At 37.5% G+C, this 24,582-nt stretch overlaps 1 protein-coding gene across 7 annotated transcripts in view; it reads right to left on the bottom strand.

The window, feature by feature from the left end:
• Positions 1 to 24,582, bottom strand: part of CNOT4 (CCR4-NOT transcription complex subunit 4) — a 76,965-nt gene continuing 52,383 nt past the window's right edge. For 2 of the 7 annotated variants that reach the window (XM_059846688.1, XM_059846684.1), the window contains 6 exons: positions 22,753 to 22,908; positions 20,115 to 20,172; positions 19,400 to 19,649; positions 17,041 to 17,538; positions 2,212 to 2,424; positions 1 to 1,419 (listed from right to left, as the gene is read on the bottom strand). In XM_059846688.1, coding sequence (XP_059702671.1) covers positions 1,118 to 1,419; positions 2,212 to 2,424; positions 17,041 to 17,538; positions 19,400 to 19,649; positions 20,115 to 20,172; positions 22,753 to 22,908 — 1,477 coding nt within the window. In that variant the 3' untranslated portion in view covers positions 1 to 1,117. The remainder of the gene's footprint in view (positions 1,420 to 2,211; positions 2,425 to 17,040; positions 17,539 to 19,399; positions 19,650 to 20,114; positions 20,173 to 22,752; positions 22,909 to 24,582) is intronic. The other 5 variants (XM_059846686.1, XM_059846685.1, XM_059846691.1 and 2 more) reach the window with 3 other exon arrangements.

The raw sequence follows: 24,582 nt of genomic DNA on the forward strand, positions 1-24,582 counted from the left end.
TCATCATCAAGTTTTCTGTTTTATTTAAGATTTTAGTTTTAATTCTGAAGAAAGAGGTACATTTCCTTGGTTTTAGTTTTAGCGTCAGGTTATAACCATGTTTATTTATCTGTTTCTTTTTTTCCTGTCTTTTCAATACTGCACAAACGTCCAGAAACTACAGGGTTAAGTAAAAGCTGCAGGCAGAGGAGGTCAGAGGTTGCTCCTGATGGTGATCATGTGGCCCCAATGCAGTGCTATCCCAGAGTGCCCTAATCAGGTGAGTCTTCTTAAAAAAAAAAAAAAAAAGAGAGACTGACAGAGGAGACAGAAAGACTGAAGTAAATATCACTTGTGTTTCAGCTGCTTATAATTATATTACGTATACACTAGGTATTAACTCTGTGAATACTTTTAAAACATTAAAGTTTACTTGAAATCTAAAGCCAAAATTAAAGAAAAATCTTATTCTCCCCTCTTTAAACCACTCTAGCAACTTGCCAGTTACTCATAGCTATAAGTGTTTTGTCTTTCAACACACTTCATGTCAAACTCTGACGGATGCAATAAAATCCCCTGCTCTAAAAAAAAAAAAAAAACAAACCAAAAAAACAACCAACCCCAACATAGCAATTTCCCTGTGTAGTGCCACACTGAATGCAAAATAAATGCTGGGCCACTGCTTGCCCCACATGTTCAGTAACTTCATTTAAATTAAATACCTTTTTTACGTTCTTGCATTTGATTCTGCATTGCACTTTTCCCCCTACTGCAGACTGACACTTTTCCACTAGGCAGAAATACTCATGTGCAAAAGACAGTAAGACAGTAATATTCTCCTTAAGCATTGAGACTGCATTTTGATTTCTCTCTCTTTTTTTTTTTTCTTAGAATGGTTAGAAAGTATTTCAAACAGTGTATTTCAAACACCGTTTCTGCAGAAACTTAACAAAAAGAATGGTCATGACCCTGTGATGGCATTGCATTTGGGGGGGAAGTTTGATCAGGAACTGGATTCTTCAGAAAGAAAGATATGACAGGGAACAGTAGGTGGGCGTGGGGAGGAGTCAGGGTGGGACACTTCCTGCATTTCTAACGTTTTGGGTCTTATTTTTCTTTTTTTCTTTTTCTTCCTTTCCTAATGACGATCCAGCGCTGAGCTCTGTAGTAGGTCTGTGGGGGTTTTACTGGGGGGTCTGAAGGCTGTCTGGAAGCCTGGAGGTGGGGAATGGAAGCTGGTGGGGTTTGAAGGAGGAGAGTAGGGATTCCAACTGGCTCTGTGCAGAGGGATCTGTGTGCCGAAGGGGTTACTGTGGTGCGTCTGTGATGGTGCTGCACTGGGGCCGTCCACCTCTGTGAGGGCCTGAAGAGATTTTAGCCAATGTGGAGGATTGTCATCTTGAAGAGTGTCTAAACTGTTTCCTGTGGAGGCTGGGATACCTAAGAAAAGAAGAAAAGAACAAGGATACAGTCAAGTGAGAGGAGAAGCAATAAATTGATCACGAAGGAGGTCAACTTAACCTAGCAAAAAGCAACAATGAAAAAACATGATTAGTTTGTACAGAAAACGCATTTTACATTATTATGTATAGTTACCCTGCCCAGAAAAACATTTAACGTTAAATCGAGATAGGAGAAAGTTCACCCTCAGAACACTTCTTCATAAAACACACATTTTTCTATCAAACATTCTGCTCAAGAACTGCCTCCTTGTCAACATGACCTTACCACACCAAGCTGCCAGTAAACTCATGCTCCACCTTTTATTCTGCCTACTTGACTCATGCTTCAGCCTCTCTAACAGGGAGACACAACCAGACAGCCTTATAAAAGAGAGCTTTATAAACAAGTGGAGTATGTCCCTTTTTAAATAACCAAGTCCAGTGATTGCCTCCAGTGCCTCAGGACCAGCGACGCACATACCGGACAAGCCATCCAGCAGAAGGGACACCTTATGGATTGACCCTATTGGAAAGCACTGATCCACCTGACTGCCTGCAAAGGTCCTGGGCATGCATTGCAAAGGCCTAAGTGACGCTCTGTTACACCTAGAGGTTCCACAAAAATTCCTGGACCCTTGAGGTTTTGTGGATGGAAGCTGGAAGAGACCACCGCATACTGACTTTTTCTTTTTTCTTTTTTCTTTTTTTTTTTTTCCAGATGTAAATCAGTTTGTGCCAAATACCCATTGGATGGTTTGCCAGTGGAGCTGAAGGAGTGAGAAACGGTTACCTGTGATGATTGCGGGGTCCATCCAGCTGCCAGGGCTGTCCCAATTCAGGCTGTCGGTGGTGGCAGTGTTGGACGTTGGTACACTGTGGTTGGCGTTGGAGGGGGAAGAAGCATTGGGCAGTCCACCAAAGTTGATGTTAATGTTCGGTAGAAGTGCCCTTAGCCCGTCCTGCCATTCCTTCATATTTAAACTCTCTACAGAACTGCTGTTGTCTGGGAGATTTACCAACAAAAAAAAAATGAAAGATAAAAAAATAAAAAGCTGAAGTTAGAAACAGATGTCCTTCTTTGGTGGGGTATGGGATTTTGCTTTTACTTTTTAAGCTAAGCATTTAATACTTTCCCTGTTCAAAACCAAGGGTCAGTGTTTCCATGATCGATGAATTACTCACAGGGACTGGCAGGATTTAAACAAAGTATAAGGGAATGGGAGAAAGATGTAACTCCTCCCACAATATATTTCCCCATTTTGATTCAGGGACTCAAATAATCAAGGACATGGTGTCTCTCCCTCTATTACTAACAGGGGAAAATCTACCTGGTAGTGATGAGAATACCTCTGCTGCTATTTGGCTGCTTTATTGATGGGCAGCAGGCTCAAAAGGGTGACGTGTACCAAAATGAAGAAAGGCTAGGTAGGGCTTTGCAATAGAAACGGAACGTGAGAAACCCGGGAGCCTGAGGAAAATCACAGATGTCTTTTGTTTTGTTATAGCTTGCTCATTCACAGCCCTAGAGATGTTCTTCCGAAGGAAATGGTAATGAAGTTGGAGGGAGCGAAATTTCCTCTTGCAGTTGAAGAACGGTAGTGAAAACTCTTTCAAGACCTTTCAGAATAATTTCTGACATAGCAGTATCCTCAAGACTTTGGTAACAAGCAAACCAGCCAGACACCAAAGCAGCCAAGTCTCAACCACTTGCCTGAACGTTTCAAGACATATCGATAAAGGACAACAGGATAAGGTGGCCATTAGCACTACAACAAATGATCCCTCAACACAAAAATCACACCAGGCTATCTAGAACAGACTATCTGGTTCTGTGATCCATCTCTCACTCTAAGTATCTCAAAGCAGGACAAACCAGACATGAGCACTCCAGTATTTATTATCCAATACAGCAAGTCATACTTTATAGCTTGTGGTCAGCTATATTTTCAAAGGAAGTGTTAGGCAGTATGTTGGCACATGATTGTCTTTTTGACAAATATCTAGAATACAAATTTTTTCTTCAAACATCTCTGCCTGTCCTGATTGAAGAAAGGACCTTGATCTCAATTAGAACTGTTATAAAGAGGTACTTGGATAATACAGCTACTTCATCAACGAAAGAACAGATTTAAGTCTTCCTGGAAAATTAGAGGATATCACTAACTCACAACCTTACTTTGGAGAGTAAAGAAAGCAGTCTCAATTCCTATCAAAACCTGCCCTGGCAGTTTTTGTAAAGCTGAATGTTCAGAAAAATGTGATATCTTGAGCAATTACGTTTTTGTAACCAGAGGGGGAGAAAAAACCCCCAAAACCAAACAAGAAAACTACCTGAAATCTTGTCCTTTCACTGCTCCTCCTTTTTCCTTTGCAATTGTAATATACAAAATAAATGCTTTTAAAGAATTCAGTGCCACATGCTTTTCATCAAAACCTACAATCCTGAGATTAAAAATAATAAATCAAAGTTTTAGAAAGTATTAGTAGAAAATGTCCTCAAGAGATATTGTTCACAACCCTGTAGAACATCAATAAGCCCATTTGAGACAAGTTCTAAATTAACTTTTTGGAACAAAAGTAGCCAGCTCACAGAAATAACTGCAACAAATTCTGCATTGTACACCATTAGTTTCCACTTTTTTTTCCTCACTGTTGCTTCAAAAAGCTTGTGCAAATACACAGCTCTGTTTAATTATTTACTTCTACTGCAATGCAAAAAGCACACAAAAATGCTTACTGGGTCTATGCATGAGCAAACATATTCACCTCAACACCTGTGAGCTGGCGCTCTGCAAGGGTCTCAGTCACCAACTTTACTAACCCCCAACACGCCCTCAAAGCTCTTGTGCAAGAAAATGAACCTGTAGTAAACTACCTGCAACAGGTCATTGAGGGAGACTAAGACAAAGTCTGCAGGATGTTATAAGAAACAGGATAGGAAAATTAATGTCATAGGGCAGGCATTAGGTCTCCTTGGGCTGAGAAAATATGTATGTTTTTGTCATGTAATTCTTCACGTAAAAAAGACATAATACAGCACATATAAGGGTCAAGACAGCTAGCAAGTGTTTAGATACAAGACTCTCATGAAACGGAAAAGGCTGGCACTTTGTGGTGAGGAAACACTGCTGTCTGAGGCAGGCATAGTGCACCATTGCTGGGTACCCTCTCTAACACAAAACAACAGGAAATAATAGACTGAGGAAGACTGTTCTTTACCTCAACTGTCTGAACAAAATTTACTTGGATTCACAGAAGTCAAGAGACGAAAGGCCTAAAAGGATTCAGTACCTACCAAAATGGTGTTGTTTGCTAGCTATGAGAAAGTCAGTTTGATAAAATCTTTGTGTTCCTAGGTATAAAAATGACAAAACAGAGAATTACAAAAAATTTATTGTCTTTCCCAAACAGGTGTGTTTGTGAGGCTGCAAGGCCAGCTGGGACAAAAACATTGGTCCCTGACATAAAAAACCTAAGCACCTCTTCGTTGAATTCTGGCACGTCTTAAACAGCCTAAGTGAAAATGCTCATCCACCCCAGAGATGGGAAGTTACTTCTGCCAACCGAAGGAAAACCATTTCTTCAGAAATCATTACTCATCCATCAGCTGGTTTGTTCTTCCTGTTAAAAATGTCTACGCTTCATGATGAAGCTAGGACCATAGTTAAAAATGAGGAAAAGCTAGCTCTCAGTTAATACAGATGTATTTAAAAGGGCATTTGCATATTATCTTTCCCTACTTCTAAAGTTAACTGGTTGGAAGAAGTAATTTTCTGACTATTAGCAGACTTTACAGTTGGACATTACAACCTAGGGGTGTGAGAACCAATACAACAGTTTCCCTCTCTCAAGGAGTAAAAAAATTCTGTCTCCTTCCATAAGCTAATCTTAAAAGGCTTAAAGCGGCATGCCCACTGATAGTGGGAAAACACAGAAGAAAAAGTAAAACCCAGATGACTGCAAAGAAAGTGTTTTCCATACTAAGATAAATATGAGATTCCTCCCCTCATTCCCTTTGTCTCCCAACATAGAGAATAACCTTGTGAAGCATCACTGAAAGCAGAACTATTTACATAAAAAACATTTTCAAACCCACAGCCTGCACAATGGTCTTCCCTCAATGTACATTTCATAATCCTGTCTGGTCCAGTGGAAACTTGTGTTTACAGGGGTGAACAGATCCACACTTCTAGCACTGAAATTTTCCTGTGTCTGAGGTGAAAGGTAATGTGAAATAAAAGCACTTGTATGTAAAATTTGCAAAGTCAACCACTGTCTTAGAACAAGAAAAGGAAAGGAAAAAAAAAAGCTTCATCACAAATGCAACTTGTCCATCCAATCTAAATAAAAAACCATTTGAGAAACCATTTAAGAAATACAATACATTCCAAGAAGGCTGAATGTGAAATTGTATAAAACTAGTCACTTAATAAATTTCTAAATAAAATCATTGCCCCATTATCACATCCTACCACACAGTCAAGTTTTACCTCATTCTCCACCTGCACTACTTTAACCCTCTTTCTTCAAATCAGGCAAAGCAGTGTGTATTTGGGGGAAGAGGCCATGAAGAGGATTAATGGCCAAGCCAGAATACTGTTCTATTGCACATAATCAGTACTTTTGAAGATGTTTGCACAAGTGTCTGCTGCATTGATATAGGCTGTTCTGTGACTTCCAAAATTCTGACAATGACACCACAATGAAGACCCAAAGGTGTTTCAAATTTGACTGTGCCACTGATGCACTCAATCTTTTATATTGATGGCATAGCAGAACTTGCAGTTTTCTTGGTGTGAGACAAGACCACTAAAATGAATATTCTACAGTGACTAGACCATTTCAAATCATTGCCCCAATTCTGATACAAGCCTATGGTAAAATCCAAAGCAAAATTCACCCAGTACATGCTTAAATAAATACAACCAATAGGAAAGATCACAAGACTGTTACGTTATGGGTAAAGCAAGAGCATTTCTTCGCTCTACCTAATTTATATTCCAAGGCTCTTTTCATGCTAATTGAGTAAAAACATTATATACCTTCACTCCAAGTCCTAAATATTCTAGTCCCACTGAAAAGCAAACCGTTCTGCAAATCTTGGTCACAATTATTTATTTTTAAAAAAGCCATCAGTATGTCATGTGTGACCAAGATACACAGTGTGTCAACTACAGAAATTAGTCAAATAAGCAAAATAAAATCAGAGGAAATCATCATATGAGAGAAAAATCAACTTCTGGCCTATGTCACATACCTGACTGCAAAGAATGGCAACAAAAGAAGCAAAGAGACTGCCGAGGTGTATTCAGTAACAGAATAGCTATTTCAACAACCTGCCTGTAAAAGAGCCCTGGGAAATCTGCAAAGACACTGTACAATAAATTTTGAAGCCAAAGAAAAATGAGAGAAAAACAAGAACAGGAAGGATTACCAGGAGTCCACCAAGAGTCTTTCAACTCATTTAGAAACAAATGGGGCCACCAGAGAAGCGTACCCTTTCAAGTGACATCTCTGGTCCCAATCTCTGCCTTGTGCTACCATGTTCAGAGATTGCAAGTGCTTTCCCTGAAACAGCCTATTGCCCTATTCTGAGAAGTGACTGGGGCTTCTCTATTTTGATCTCAAAATAACTTTCCACTGTTTTTCTGTTTTGAAATAGTTGTCCAGTACTTCCCTTTGAGGGGGACCGAGAAAGACAGGACAATTTGCCGCATCCAAAAAAGAAATTATGACCATCACATTACATAAACTCAAAAGCTTTCCATTCAAAGGTTGTATATTTAAACATCAACAAAACAGTTATGTAAAGAACTATAGCTGTTTCACTTCAGTATGAGTAATAAGCTTGTTTGCTCATGAAATTTTATTAATCACAAATAAAATCCTATTTAAACATCTGTGACCTGAAGGATTTCTCTCTCAGCTTCATTGACTCTGTATCTATGACTCCTAGAAATCCTACAACACTTAAACCAAACAATGACCTTTCATCCATTTACAGAGACCTGAGAACGTACTGGCAGATTAGAGAAGATGGAAACTGTCCACATTTAAACAGCAGTGCAGCCCATCAGGAATACAAGCAGCCACTTCATCATATTAGAGAGACATCAAGAGAGAGGAGCACTAGAAGGTAAAGCTGTTTGCAGTAAACCTTTAAAAGCTTCACAAACATTGGCTATACACAGGAAAAAAATTGACAATTGACAAAATCCAGATTTTTAAGTGTCATTTCACAATGTGAATTTCAAGTGAAAGTCTTGCAGTCATGAGCTCTAAGAGCTGGGGAAACAAATGATGCACATGTACCTACAATTTGTGTACATACACACACCTACAAAATTGGCTTTGGTAGACAAGAGACACCAGTCTACCCTCAGCTTTAAAATACTGCAGATAAAGTACATTTTACCTCAATTCCATATTGATTTCCATGGTTATAGTAATTCCACTCAATTTAAAAGCCAGCCACATAAACAGAAGCACACTATTCTTCAATGTCAAATAAATCCAACTGCAACTTAACTTGCCAGTTAGCCAAACTATCAAGTAAAATATACTAATTCTAAAGTATACACTTAAAGGGGGAAAATCAGATTTTCTAAATCATTTTTGATGATGATCTGACAATACAACTTGTAAGCTTTCTGTGACTATGCAAATGTTATGAGTCAGAAAATGTTTATTTTCAGAGGAAATTCTTTCTACAATATTAATATGGGGACAGTAAGAAGACTCATATTTGCTTGCATGTACAGTGTCAGAATTTTATTAGGCTTGAGAAAAGCTGTGTTACATCAAGTATTCTGGAGAGTTCTTGCGATTGACTTACACTTACCACAGCTCAAGAGACCATAATTATAGCAGCCAGTGACCCAATTTTCATCTATAAGCAAATTTTAAATTGAGATTCCTGGTTGCTTTGAAAAACATGATTGACTTCCTACAAAATGTTTCCAGAGCATCCCACATTTTTTATTACTGACTCCATAAGAAAGTAGGTTTTGGTGCTGATAATCTTTAATATTACCATAAATCTAAACTAAGTGCACAAAGACTTAATATATTGAAACAAATTAAATAGATACTTGAATCCTACACACAGAACAGTTTGATTAAAAAGCTCAGAAGGCATGTAATTCCATTCATCTGAGAAATAAAGTTCATTTTAACCTAAACTGCTTCCTCTCACATCACGCATCAGAGTTCAATCTCACCAGGTTACCCTGTTTGTCAATAGAACAAACTCTGACTTCAAAAGAAAAGCCCACGTGTACAAATATACTTGTGGGTACACAGACACATGCGTAAATAGAACCAAAATATTTGAAATTTGCCCTATGGGCAATGCAGTAACTAGAAATTGCAAAGAAAAAAACTGAGAATTTCAAAGCTATAGTAACAATTATCAAGAGCCTATCGTGTTAAGAGATTCTGGAATATCCAACCAATTAACCAACCCTCTGACTTCAGACTGTGAGACCAGCATTAGCACAATGAAAGCATACTTTGACAAATCATAAACTCATTTTTAATCTTCCCACATCTGCAAACAATTAAGGCTGATATATATTTGTAGATTATTTCAATAATTCTATGGGAAAATTAGATAAACTGCAAGAAAGCCAAGTTTTCACCTTCCATGCTATGAAATTCCTTCTGATTACTAGCTGCTGTCTTCTTATAGAAGTGACCTATTTTTTAAACAGGTTTTTTAAAATAATTCCTCTGAGGACAAGATGAAGTTCAAATGAGGCTGTGTAGAAGAAACCAAGAGATGGGAAAAAAAATATTTTTTTTCCCCCTCAAATGTGATTTGCCGGTACTGGGAAGAGAAACACTATTTACAAAACTGCTCTTTCAGTTGCTGCTATTCCTTCAGGATTCATTTATACTCCTCCCCCAATACAATTTTTAAAAAAATTATATTGGCTCTCTCAGTTGTTTTTCAAGTTGAAGCACTTAGAAAAAGTTCATGCAGAAAGCCTTTGAATTATTTGTACTTTTTGCTGAAATGCACCAGTCATTACTGGTATTTTGTTAAATGGACTTAGAAAGAGCCAAAGTTTCAGGTCTATGCCAAGGCACAGCCTTTTGTTAGACACTGAGATGGCAGTGCCAAGTGCACTCACTTTCCACTCTTTAAAAGGAAAATTCCATGTTTTTAACATCACTAAGGCAGTTGCACCTTTTAACTCTTGCCAGTGACCTAATGCATATTTTGAAGTGACTTCAGAAAAGCATCTAAGAGAACACAGCATCTCAAGGCTAAGCATCTGCCTGCTGGAAGAAGGAGACATATAAGACAACAGCCTCTTACACTACTGCAGGCCCATCCCAATATCTTACCAGTTACCTATGAAAGGAAACAGCTTTTTTATGTTTTGGTGAACCAGTACTAAAGAGGTTCTGTTAACAATAAATGCAATCTTCCATCCCTAAGACCCACACAAAAGCCAACTTCCAGTGTAGTGAAGCTCCTTTGATGACACTACTACAGACAAATACAGTCATGAAATTTGATGTGAAAAACCTCCCGTCTGCTTGTTTCTCCCTGTTTCTGGAAAGTTACCAAAAAAGCTGACAGGACTAACAGTCCAGAATCTCAGGCCACCTATTTCAGCCAATCCCATGTTTATTTCAAATGCAGTAGAGTTAATGTGATTAGCCACTCCTCCGATACATTGCAGCCAAATTGGAGGATTTTTTTTTCCACTTTTTTCTTTGTCACATACATATTCTTCTTCCAAAATAAAATTACACATTTAAAAATAGGCATCTTGGTTCCCCCAAAAAAGCAGGATGCCTATCTTTCACCATCATGCCTAAAATCTTGCAATCAAAGATTTAAAAAAATGTTTAAGACCTTAAAGTCAAGCTAGAGATGAAGACAGATATTTATGTATCAAGCCTTATTTGAAACAGTATCACCTATATAATCACAGGAAAAAAATTCAACAGGATTTAGAAAACTGTTGCAGTATTAGCACTGAAAAAGCACTGGAAGGAAGGGGGGGTGTGCAAGATGAGATTTTGAAACAGATGGAGAAGTAGCAGGACTTAAAGGACAGGTGCTGTGGATGATGTTCTCTCAGAGATCATGACAAGATTACATCAAGGAAGCCAGGCCTTTGTAGTAAATGTAGGAAGTGTATGGGAGTTAATGGACAAGACACCAGAGATAAGAAAAGGAATACCCACAGCAGATTTCGATCCTCACACTGATTTTATATTTTGGAAATGAATGTGAAATCCCACTTTCATTTTATTTCGTTTAAACATGGATGCATAAGAAAAAAAACAAACCACTAAACTCCTCCAGATAAACAGAAATTAGCAAGCCAAAAGTTTATTTTCAAAATGGATTCATTCCATATTGCGCTGAACACTTCTTCAGCAGTGAAACAAAAAATTAGTTGTGATAGGAAATAAAGGGAGACCGAATTTCAAGGTGGGGATACACACAGATACAAAGCACCTCCTGAAGAGGAAGGATGGAGGACTAAGAACCTCCATGGAAAAAAAAGGGTACTGTGAGCAAAAGGACTGATGAGAAGAACAAAACTTTCAATAGCAAAGGCTGTACTAACAGTCATCTTTGTTGAGGAAACCAGGACATGCAAGAATCAGTAGAAGCAATAACATAAATAACTTAGGGCTGTTTACAGGAGGTTCTTTTCATTTTACAATTTCAAAGCAGTTTCAAATGAGGAGTGACCCTGTTATGGAGGTAACACATCTACTTTGGAGAGCAGCTGCTCTGCACTCTGGAAAAGAGACAAGCCTTTGGAAATGCCATACGAGGCACCTACAACTATTAGTTGTATAGCTAAAATGTTAATCAGATTTCCTATTTTCAATATTTATCCCCTAATCAGAGAAAGACTTCAGGCAGGCATAGATCTAACCAGGGGGCACAGAAAAGATGACATTCAGCTGCCATGCTTTCTGCCCAGCGGGTGTTGAAAAGCCAAAGATCAAGGAAGAACACCAAGTGAGCAAGCAGTCTTCTTTAAAGGATTAGGACAGAAAAATAATTGACTAATACCTCTCTTACTGCTAAGAGTAAGGAAACCAATACTTAAAACAGGCATTAAAGCTTTCACATACTGTCAGGTCAAGAGGAAAAGTATAGGAATATGTTTAACCATGGCATCCAAATAAAAGGATGTGAGGCACCACTGTTTAAGTCACATTCTTGTTGATAGGGTATGGGATCAAATGCCTTTTTTACACAGCACTTGGAGAATTTTTACAGCATGCTGACCTAAACAGCCATACCACATGGCCAAAACCCTCTTTTGAAAAGGCCCAGTAGCAAAACACACACAAAACCCCATATCAAATTATTATCCTGAGACTACAGGAAACTGTCAGCTGCTATGCCACAAATTCTGTTTCCTTCCAAGACTGTATAGGGTTGGAGTATGTGCTTGTTTTCATGAAATAGAAACAACCCAGGGAGAAAAGACAAAAATACAAAGACCAAATAAAAACCTTGTGTCTCAAATGGAAATGCAGTTATGTTATAGGAAAATAGCAAGTCAGACAAGGAATCTTAGTATTAAAGGGACAACATGTTAACCCTTATTCTGATATGTCATCCTTTTTCGTGCTGTAAATAGTCTTGAAACAATATGACCACAGCCAACCTACAGGGATCTTCCCTAGTTTTTAGTAAAATCTTGTCTAAAAGGCAGCATAAGGCAAGAAAGGATTTGATGTTCAAGGCAAATTCAACAGCTGAGGAGCATAGAGGACCGAAAATTTAAAGCAGCAGAAGATGCAACACCATAAATAGGTCAGAAATGGAAGAGCTCAGTACTTTAAGAGGGAAGATGTTGGACCTTCTTAATAAAACTGTCATTGCTTTGTCCTCTCTGCTATCAGCTACTGCTTCACAAAAACCTAAATGCAGCCATGACATGAAGACATGCATGCTAATCTGTGTCTGGGTAAGGAATGCAACACCACTACCAGAGACACTGCTAGGGACACCCAAAATTATTAGAGCTGTCTACCCGTTTATTGTCTCATCTTTAAATATACATAATACCAATCAAAAAGGATGTGCATATTCAACAGATATAAGCCACAACATCAAAACTAAAAGGTCTTGAGAGAATGAGACTTTGATTCTTCATTATATTCTATTACACAGATATATTACATTCAATCCCCATGTTTTGAAATATCAGGAACAGCTCACAGAAAACTATGGCAGCTTCTGTATCAGTCAGCTGCATGGTTAAAATATCTTGATGAACTTTACAATGGTTATCTTCAAAGACAATAAATGAAATATTTTTCCCCATCCTAAATAAGGTTAAATTCTTTATGCTTCGTATCTGTGTCCACTTGACTCTTTCTTCTATTTAGATTTTTAATACATGTATGATATACATAAATTGCCTCTGTTCAACACGCATTTGGAGAAAGCTTTGAGACATATGATTTAATTTTTAGGCTGTCCTGTGCAGAGTCAGAAATTTAATTTGAAAATCCATGTGGGTCCCTTCCAACTCAGGGGCTTCAATGATTTTTTTGGGAAGAATATATACATATTGTGTAGGAGTAGTCTTGGAAGAGTTCGAACTACCTCATTACTATGGTCTACAGAGAGCTTACAATCAAGTTTTACATTCAGGGTAATTACGAAATTACTAAATGAAATAATAGCCAGTGTTTTAAAATGTCAAGTACTTCATCTTGCGTAGAAGATGATGGGAAAGTGGACTAACCATTTTTAACTTTTTCCTAATACTTTTAACTCTGTGAGTTTGTTACTGTACTTCTATGTAACAAAAATCAATGAGTACCAACCACTCAGTAAATTCAATAAATAAAATCATATATTTATATTTTCAAATTAATATGCAAACATCTCATTTTATATGTCTCAAAAAACACTGTTAATCTGAATCCTACCTTATTCTACGATCCCATATTATACCTACTCTTTTTGAACACACCACCGGGCAGTAGGGTAGCAAAGATGATAGTGTACTAGCTATCAAATCACAAAGTTTCCTGTTATCCTATAGTAAAATAAAAATAAAGGCACACACCCACCCACACTGCTGTCAGTAAATCAATCTTTCCCTTGGCATTATCTGCAGAACAAAACCTAGCTGCTGGCCAATACTCTCAGGATAGCTTGCATACAATCTAGGGTGAGATTGCTTGTAGCAGCAATCACACTGTCCATGAAGAAGTCACTGGACTTTTCTCCTGAAGCACAGTTACACATTAATAATTTCACAGTAAACCATCTAATCCATCCCACTCCAGAGAGCAGCAATAAGCTTAAATTGTCCCTGAAAATGACAACATGAAACATCTGCTACAGTTTGAAAAATGATACAGTGAGGGAAAGAAAAAGTTACTCTGGGAATCAATCAAAAAGTTCATTTAAATATGGGTTGGGGACAAATGTATGCCTGATGAGTATGACACATTTCAAGTAATTGCATAATAAATCTGGGAAGTCAGTCATGTGTCATTTTACTGGAAACTGCAGAATTAGTTAATTATTAACTACTTCCTCTGAGAAATAAGCAACCAATTCCACATAAAAATTACTTTTAAGTGAGAGCCTAATTTTAAAAAGAAGAGATGTAGGTAGTGCCTGTGTTTCTCCATTTAAAGTGGGTACACATCACAGAACAGACCTGCCTGAAGCTGTGAGTTTATGAATACAGCACAGCTCAAATAAACAAAACACAGTTTCAGCAAATTACATTTAACATGTCACACAAGAGCATTTCAAATTCATGCAAATAATAATGTCTAAAGCAGAAACAGCAGCAGTTTAAAAGATACTATTTTCTTAATGCAAGCTTCCATATCACAAATACACCTAGTGAAACCAACTCAAATTTAGAAAGCCTAGAAAATACTATAATAACATGTGAATTTATAGAGGTTATTAGATCTGCTTGTTCTGATATAAATAAAAACCTTCAAAAGGGTTGATTAAATAGAGCAAACAGACTCATTTGCCTGTTCCCACCCCTTTTTTTTTTTTACCAGTAACTGGTCCAGTATTAGCTACCTTAGGAATTTATAATCCTGTAAAAAACTGATCAAAGACCTTAAGAAACATGTGGCTTTTACAGCAGTAGAGGGTCTCTGCTACATGACAGAATGTGAAGTTTCACCTGCACTTGGTTTCTTTTCCTGTTATATCTGAACCAGCCAAGTTGGTAACATTGACTAAAACACCCTAATATGGACCAAGAGCCAAGAGAAATGAACTTCAGGTCTACTGCAACTAACTGTTCCATACTGCAAACAGCTGTTATGATATGAACTGCCTTTCCAGCAGGAATGATAGGGTATGATAAAGTCTTACACATATGAGTTCTCTGTACTTGGACACCACTTTCTTTCCCCAACCCCACCAGATAGATGTATCTGTAAATTAATGAGGAAACTAGGAAAATTCTGTAATTAAATACTTGCTACTGATAGGCTAAAAACAAACAAAGAACAGGAATTTTTTTCAAACAGAAAATGAAAGGGATTGAGAGACCTTTACTCTAGATGCAGATTAAAAAAAAAAAAAAAAAACAGAACTGGAAACCTTTAAGTCAGCACACAAGAAAAGAGCTATGAGGTCATCTCCTGAATTTCAAATTATTTGTACTTCTGAAGCAGTTAGAGCACTAAAATAAATATAAATAATATAAGCTCATAATCCAGCAAACTAAACCAGAACTGAGACTTCAGCTGATTTCTGGCAGCAGGAAAAAGAAAAAGGAGTAATATCCTTCTGCAAAATATTCTTTTTTAAAGATGTATCAAAGCTGACATTTATCAGCTGAGAAGGGTTTGCACTGCAGCAACTGCTATCTAATTGTCAGCCAGTAACTAACAATATTTTCTATAACAAGAGATTAAAACCAACACAAAGAACTTTCCATGGTTACTACAGCAGATGTTTATTGTGGTTTTAGCATGATATTTGCCAAAAATATTTTTGGATTAATTGGTTGTAGCAGTTGCACACAAAAAAAGGACATACTTAAATATCAATTCTGTTACCTTAAAACATATGGGGGAAACACATGGCCTGGGCTATGCGTTAACCAGTACCACACAACCTGCTCTTCAGAAGTTAAAAAAAAGATCTACAAGTCTCCTACAAACACAAAAAGTTCCACTTTCAAACTGCTAACCAAAATTAAAATAATGCAATACTTTTGCAAACCTGAAATCAACTTGAACAGATCTTTTTCAACACTAATGGATTTTTCTGGTCTCCCAGGTCATAAGATAGTCTTGTTACTGACCCCTCAAAGTAGAAGTTTTTACAACTGAGTGGAAGAGTTGAAAAGTCAGGTCCTGTTGTTTTTCTGAAAGTTGTATATAGTTTAGGGGAAAGGGAGCAACAGTGCAGCTGTGGATGCTGTACTTTGTTACTCCATGCCAGAAACAACTTTTTCTTTGCAGTCAGTAACAGTCATTTTAGGCTTAAAACTTGGCTATTGCCAGTGTAAAAAGTTTGGAATTACTTGCACTAGCAGTATGGTCCATGTTTATACTTGAATCAGCCTAAAGAGCCTACAACAGTACAGTAGCTGCAACAAGCCTTCAAAAAGGACAAAGCACAGCAAAGTGACAGCCAAAATTAGTTCTTGTACTAGAGCACCAAAAAAAACCACTAACTTTTTTCTAGGTCACTTTCTTATAGTAAAGCTAGTATTTCTAAAACCCATGAAAAGAAAATAATGCTGGCAACATCTCAAGGAGCAGTCTTCTCCACCTCAAGGCTACAAAGAGCTAACAGACACTTTCTACCTGCAGTTCATTATTCATGTAATACAATTTTTTCCCCAGTTACAAGAAAAGAATTTGTTTGGGACAAGCTAAATTGGAACTATGGAAGAACTTCAAACCCCAGAAGTAAATTTTTAATCAAGACAATTATTGTTACAATTAGCTCCTTGGTTGCAATGTTTGATGCAAGAGCCTATTAATCCACTCAGGGCAGCCTAAACTGGCCTGACTGCACATTTATTTTTCTCCAACATCACAGCCCTCAGAATCAGGACGAATCCTCTTACACACATTGCAAGCATCCATTCAGTGAAGATTAGCATAATATTAAGGCCATCTGAAGTACAGAAATGAACAGCACTGAATATTTTTCTGTGCAGCCATTTGGTTATACGCAAGAGGAACGACCCAGCCAAGACATCTGGCACAAATTACCATCATTACTATTTTTTGCACGACTTTAAGAACTATGGTCAACACCTGCATGCCAACATGAAAGTCACAATGCACTTCCAGGGCCTATTCTTAAGTAAAGCCAGTCTGGCAAGACTGAAGAACCAAAATACCAATCTGCTTTGGCACAAAATTAAGAGGGCACATAATACTCCACCTTCCTTATAAAGCTCAACATTTACAAGGCTAAATATTCAGTTACCTTTTTTTTCATAAAAAGGACCAATTTAAAACAATATTCCTCTCTCTGTTCATAACCTAGTAAAACAGTCAAGAGGTAACAGTCTACTGCTCGTTGCTGGCTATTTCCTTTTCTGGTTCTGACTCAGAGAAGCTGAGAGCATGAATTAAGTCATATTCACCACTGTCTCTATTCACCTACCTGATATAGGGATCCCTCCCAGACCTGTGCTGTGTTGTGGTGGGAGATTCAAGTCCAAGAAATTACTATTTGAGGTGGGATTTGCTGTGTGGTTCAAGTGCATGATGCTATTGCGTGGGAAGGCCATCCAAGGATAGCGAGCTGCTTGGCCTGGAAAACTGAAGGAGTTGTAAACTGCTCGATGCTGTTGAAACTGTGGAAACCTCTGTGGCATGACTGGAAAGGTGCTACTGAGAGAGTTGGCATTTGTGGGTGCAGCAGGATGCAGGAATCCAGAACCTGGCCCTTTGGCAGTTGTAGTGTGTGGGGTAGGGTTCTGAAGAGATGTGGGCGAAAGGGAAGGTTGGTCTTGGACTGACAGTTCCTTCTCAATCAGGTCTGCTAAGGCTTTGCGGGTGATGTCAAAGGGATCAAACCCTAAGTCGTCCTCTTGCTGTTTGGAGGAACCAAACCCAAAAGCTGCTTGCCAGTCTGTGGAGGAGGATACTGGTATAGTTTCTGTTGGAGAAGAAAGGAACAGGATTTAGAACCAGAACTACAAATCATTTTTCCATATAAAAACTTCAGCCTGTGTATCTGACTGTGGTCTTATCTTCCATGTAATTCTATTTTATACGTTCCCCAAAGAGACTTTATTCATCAGCTTAGAATGCCATTTTCAGATCAAACTGTCATAGACTTCTACTAAAGGTGAAGCGCTAGAAGTAGTAAATAACATTTTTACTGCACAGCTGCACTGTTTTGAACCATGGAAAAACCTTATCCAGAAAGTATTTTCCGGAATAGTCCCAAGCAGAAAGACACCAATGACCGCTTGCTTATAACCTTCTATACTCCATACTACTTCATGGAAACGTGAACAAGCAGAGCATAAATAAGATTGTTACTCAGTTCAATATTTTGCTTTCACCATTAACGCAAAAAAGATAAGCAGGATGTTCCCTCTCAAAAGAAAGAACCTCAGAGCAGTAGTTCAAAAAAACAAAACCGAAACCAACAAACAAAACCCACAAAAAATCCCCTACTAAGAAGACAAGTCAAACTCTTGGGGAGACACAATAATGAAACAAAAAAGGGAACTGCATTACAAGATATTGTTAAATATTTTGAGGGAGTGTTGCAAAAAAACTTATCAGAATTTGTCCTGATTTTCAGTTACTACTTCTTTTCATGATTGTGTTAAGTTTGCTATTCAGGTTCAGTGAAATCTGGTCTATCTTCACATTATTTTTCCTCCAAACTGTGGTCAAGCAGCCTGCCAAGTACAGGATAGCCTCACTCGCAACATTAACTCCCTCTGCTGGTAGGGACCGGGTGTGCCGCTGTAAGAAGGTTCAGTATCCTCTCTTTCTTCAGAGAAGAAATCAACACTTCTATTTTCACTCTAAAATCCATGATGATAAAGAGTTGCTAGACCAACAAGAACTTGTCCTTTGCATTCTTATTTAAACCACAACCATGAACTTTATATTAACTATGATCTCTACTACTTGGAAATTCTCTCTCACTGCTACTTAATCCTCACAAAATTGGTGCACCCAAGTGCCTTAGCAGAAAGGAATTCCCTTGGTAATAAATATTGTTTACAAACAGAATTATGATATCCAGGAGCAAGATAAACATCAAAAGATGACTAATCACTAAGTAAACCAACTATATAATATTATTTACGTTCAATTTTTTACTGATATTGTTTCATTTAATTTTCTAACAATTCCCTCAAAGTTATCTGTGAGCTCTTCAATACTGTTAACCATTCCCAAGACTATATAATTACAACGAAAACAATGTTTTGTGCATATGACAAGGTATTTCATAGGAGACTACCTGAAAAATACAGGTACCTTTCAGCTGATGAAATTAAACATAACTTGTCTGAATTTATAGACTCTCACCTCAAAGAGAAAGATGAGACACCTTCAGATAACTATACAGGATACTAAGATAATTCTGAATCCTAAACAACAGCTTCCGGTATTAGAATTATAGATTATCACATCAAAATATATTGATGCCATGTATTTTCCCCCCTCTCAATAAAAACCTGTAACACTAAATATTAAAGCATATATGTCACATCCTATGTATGTTGCTAAGAAAAACTAAAATAAGCACTCTGCTAATTTAGCCATGCAGCTTGAAAGCACTGCAAAATTTCTTTAAGAAGGAACCCTTAGGTCACCGCAATTCATCTGCAGGTAAGGGACAAACTTTAACCATTTGTAAGCGGGGAAAACACAGGATGGGACAAATCCTAGAGTTTTAGGTTCTACAGAGTTTTAAGCTCTGTACAACTCCGTACAAGTTTTAAACAACGGCTAAAGCAAGCAACACCCAGCCATGTAACCTGTGGATGTACCTGATGTGAAGAGGCTCTGTGGTTCTGGTGCTGTGGGCCAGTCACTCGAAGTCTGTGGAGAGCTGGGGAATGGAGGAAGCCCACTAGGGATGGGGTTAGGGTGCCGGAAGTTGTCAGAGAAGAGTGACTGTGATTCTGTTACAGCCCCTTCAAAAGGAGACCGTGCACTGTGATTCGATGAACTGATGGGTATAACTGGATTGGGTTTTGTTAAACCAGGTGGTGGTGAAGGTGTGTCACTGTTTGTTATCTAAAAGCAAGAGAGAAAGAGGAAAAATTAGGATGTGAGTTTATATATAAAATATTCTTCACTAACTAAGATGAAAAGTTTCCTCAAAACTCCTGACCACAATTACGTTTGTTAATATATAGCTCAGCACAAGATCAAACAAAAAAAAAAATCAACTTAGCAATAGCATTTTTAAATTTTGTTTAAAATTATCACAGAATAAACTAGAGTGGAAAAAGACCTCTGAATTCACTGAGTCCAACCTATGATTAAACACTACCTTGTCAACTAGACCATGGCACTAAGTGCCACATCCATATTTTCTTAAAAACCTCCAGAGACAGAGACTCCATTGCCTCCTGGGACAGCCCATTCCAATGCCCAATTATAATACACTTCAGAAAATACATGCTTCTCCAACTGCAAGTTGCATTTGAGTCCTCAAACCCACTTGTTACTTTCAGAACACTTATCTTTGAGTCTTACCTGCTGAGAGCTGTCACCATTTCCTATACTGAGGGAATCTGAAGGTTTATCGATAGGGCTGCAAAAGTGGGAGGGGAAAAAGTCAGTAAGAGACTCAAGTATTTAACATGAAAAATCAACATTTGCTTTTGTAGCGGAAGAAAAGCCTGAAAATTATGGCAAAAATTAAAAAGCAGGGATTAAGAAGGAAAGAAGTCCACTTATTTTATGAGACTGTTTTTTTAACTAAAAGCATTCCAATAATTTGTTATATACTGTAATACTTCTTTTCACCACTTTCCATTCTGCTTGTTGACTGCCTTAAGGAACAAAAGTAAAAGTTTTGAACATGTTCATACCAGATCTATGTCATAAAAAACCCTAGAAGTCTATACTATGATAGTATTTTGTAACAGTCAGTTCCATCTAGGATACTACTGTAAAGAAATTGGAAAAGATCTATTTTCCAAACACACAAGTTTTTAGTTTCCATACAAATCCAAAATAAATCTGGGAGAGATAAAACATTAATTTAATGATTTAGTCTTGGTGGCAAATTAAGCTTCCCACCAGCCTTAAAGATAGAGGTTTGATATGACAGAAGGGGAAAAAACATAGCATTAAAACCTGCCAAAAATAAGGATAAAATAAGATACAGCAGGAAACCACCTCAGAAAGCCATTCACTGCAAATTATTGAGACTTGGCTGAAATGGCACACCTCAGGACTCAAGATTCTTATGAGCATCTGTGAGTTGCCTCAATAATGCTAAATACCACACTAATGAAATGGTATTATTGAAGATCACACTAAAATCTTTGCTTTGCACTTCAAGGTACTAATTTTCATCTACCCATGAGAAAAGATGCACAAGCATCAGGCTCCACAGGCCAATACACAGATTCTACAAACAAGCAACAGAAGTAAGAACATGAATTTCAGTTCCACTAAAAGGCTACAGTGTGATACAAGTCAAATTACAGTCATGATGTTGAAAAATATATGTAACAATTTCTTTTAACTGGGTGCAGACTTCAGATTCTAGATACACCTTGTTTTCAAACAGCCCTTGGTGCTGCAAACTTTAATTACTGCATACAGCCATATAGTAAGGTCAACTATTTGTAAGATTTCTTCCACTTGTAATTTTTCCCCTCATCACAAAATGAGTAATCGAAACCCAGCAGAATTCTCCATTCTAAAAGAAACTGTGTAAGTGTAATCATCAATACCTTTTTTTGTGAAAAAAGAGCACTGATTGAGTCTATCTCAAACAGAAAGATTAAGCTGAAATACTTATGACTATAAAAAAAAAAAAATCACTGCGTTACTCCGGTGAAGATTTACAAATCCCCTCTACTTAGTGATCCAATAGCATGAATAAAGCTCTCCCATTTGAAACACAGTGCTTTTGGTTAGTAATTTCTAAATTCCTATAGCACAGAAGTCTGCTGTAGACTCTTCATTACACAATCAACTCTGATTGAAGAGCTGATATTCCAGTCAAATTCTTTTCCTACAGAGCTAACATTCACCATACTGCAGTTTAAAAAGCTGTCAGTAAAAGTTGCCTTACTCATAATCTAAATAATGAAAATGCCTATTATACTTCAACCTGCCTAAGGAGCCTTTATTTGCAAGACAGACTTCCAGCCCTCAGGAATGAATAAGGCTCATTATCTATTGACTACAATATTTTTATTTACATTAAATACACTATTTTCAGGAAAAAAAATAATTGCACATCACTAATGAGATGCAATTCACAGGCTCTCTGATTGCTCCTCAATGGGATGGCTATTTAGCACAGCAAGAGGGTACCACCTTCCAACAACACTCTCCATGTTAACGCATTGGTTCAATATTGATTTAAAATGAAGACTGGCTACCTAATCAGCAGCGCCACTGCTTGAAGTATTAGGGTTTACCTTGCTTTCTTCCCATCCAACCTCTGAATGAGTCTAATGTTTATTACCCAAAGGGGTCCATAAAAAACAAACCAGCATGACTACAGACTAGGACTGTAACTGCTAGTGATGCATAAGGTACACTAGGACACCAGTTCTACTCAAGAAGGGCATAAAAAAAAAAAGTTGGCTGGCAATAAGAGATTATTGTAAGCAGATGAATTACTTCCTCTACACAAAGAAGCCTCAGTTCAACCTGCGGCTCTGTTGTCCCTCAGAGTGCTAACTGGGGAGCCCTCTCCTCTGTGTTGTGTTTCTGGAACACATCACGGGAAGGAAATTAGGTATTTTAGCCCTAACATTTAACTTCCCTCTCCTGAAGCTTTTCCAAGTGACAAACCTTCCTGATATACAGCAAATGGCATGTTACTTTTGTGGAAGCTCCTGTATGGAAAAAAAGGAAGGACTCAGCTCTGACTGGGACTGTGCAGCTCTACAAGCTGTTGATCCCTTGGTTATTCTGCTCCCCTCAGTCATTACCTGTAGTGTCCTTACTAACCTCATGTTAGGGTTTTTCTGAACAATGTGCCAATCAGTCTTTTTAACACGGGCTACACTAAGCCCAGCTTTTTGTGACTTGATCAGGATTTGTATCCAGCTCTCCAACCAGAGAGACTGAAGAATCATTCCCTCCACACCAATCAGTGAGAGAGAAAGCAAGCTGTCTGAAGTACAAAAGGCAGCACAATTACCCGAAATCTGAGTCTGCACCATCTGGAGTCATGTGTTCTGGGTCTGTGCCATTTTCTAATATAGGAGGCGTTTTCCTGTGTTCCATTGTTAAACCGTTGGCCGATTTACTTGAACTCTGTAATGATGGCCAGGCATCTTTGTTATTACTGTTGGGTCTGGAAAAAGGCAAGAGTAAAATAATAAAAAAAATAGAAGAGTTCAAGTTATGAAGAAAGTGTTTTAAAAATTGTAAACACTGGGGAAATAAAACTTTGTGCCAGACAATCCATAAGAATAAATTCATCTGGACATTATTTTTCAGATTTTAAAAGATGATAAAAAATTAGTGGGATAGGGTAGAGAGAAAACCAGAGGGAATTCTGTTTTCTTTCCTGAATAGATAGCTGCTTTGCCAATCCTAAAGTCCAAACTTGCCCGTTTGAGGAAGAGGAAAAAAAATGTAAATAAAAATTTAAAATGCCATCAATAGTTCAAGTGTCCAGACCTCTGCATAACTCATTCAGAATTACTTGCTTTAGCCCTTAACTAGTTTTAAGTTCAGTAAGTCATACTTTTTTTAATATGTTTTACATTCCAGGTCCTATCAAACCTGGCCACAACAGATGAAGTTTTATGTTTTACACCTACAGAGGAGTCCACAGCTTTACTAACAGACCATGAGACCAGCCAGACAAACATTGTTCAAGTTACTGCTTCCTTCATTTCTAATTTAAATCCATAATTACTTCCCTTTTTTAAAGTAATAATAAATTTCATTTTAGAGTGCACATTAGAACTGAAAAAAGTTCAAGAGAGGACTCAAAGCCCAAGTTTTTTCTGTACTAACATTCTGTACAAATTTAAGCAAAATGGAATATAATCTATAACAAAATGGATTCAAATACAGTGTTGTCTGTCAACCCTGCAATCTTATTATAAAAGATCTTCTTTTGTGTTCTCAAGTTCTTCTACATTACCTGTAGCTTTTCATTTGCTTCTATTAGGAGTGGGTTTTAGTGTCCAAGTCCTGTCTTACAGTAAGAAAGCAGATTTCACCAAAAAAAAAAATTTAACATATATGTCCTTCCTGATGCTCCCCTATGTTAGCATATTCCTATTACATGGTCCAACATTTACTCTACATCTTTAGGTCAATTTACTAATTTCACAGTCAGGATCTGGAAATTTCAGTAGCTGTTTATAGCAACACAAATGCTTCCTACTTCTACTCAGATAAAATTAGTAACAGTAGCTCCCCTAAAACCTCAGTATTTTAAGATTTGCTATTCTGTTCTCAACCACATACACATAGATGTACATATGTATATAGATGAATAGCTTGACCTGATCTACAGATCTCATCTTGACTTTGCTCACATTTGGACTAAGTTGGACCAAATGAGTTGATCAGATACAGAACATCAGGGAATGAAGAGACAGAAGAAGCAGAATATCTGTCATTTAATAGTGTCATTGTACAAAAATGAACTGAAATCTGGATTATCAGAATTGTCAGTCCATTTATTTTAAATATCCAAATTTATGTTCACTACAGTGCAAAGCCATCTCTATACTAAAACAAACTTTAAAATGCCAGTTAAAAGTCAGTTTTGCATCCAGGAAAAAGGAAAAGAAACAAATTGGTGTGTGTTTTGAGGTAGGGGGTTTTGTGTTTGTGGGTTTTTTGTTTTAGTTAAGTTCAGGCTGCATTTTTCTGTCTGAAGGGCTGCTCTCTAAAAGATCAGTATATGCTTAATAATTGGTTCTTCTTGTAGCATAACAGAACACTCATTTCAGTTCTTCAGAAAAATGTCATCAAGAAAATAAAAAAAGCTTGATCTGTTTTAAAT

Source organism: Haemorhous mexicanus, chromosome 5 (genome assembly GCF_027477595.1).
Source record: "Haemorhous mexicanus isolate bHaeMex1 chromosome 5, bHaeMex1.pri, whole genome shotgun sequence".
Classification (NCBI taxonomy): Eukaryota; Metazoa; Chordata; class Aves; order Passeriformes; family Fringillidae; genus Haemorhous; species Haemorhous mexicanus.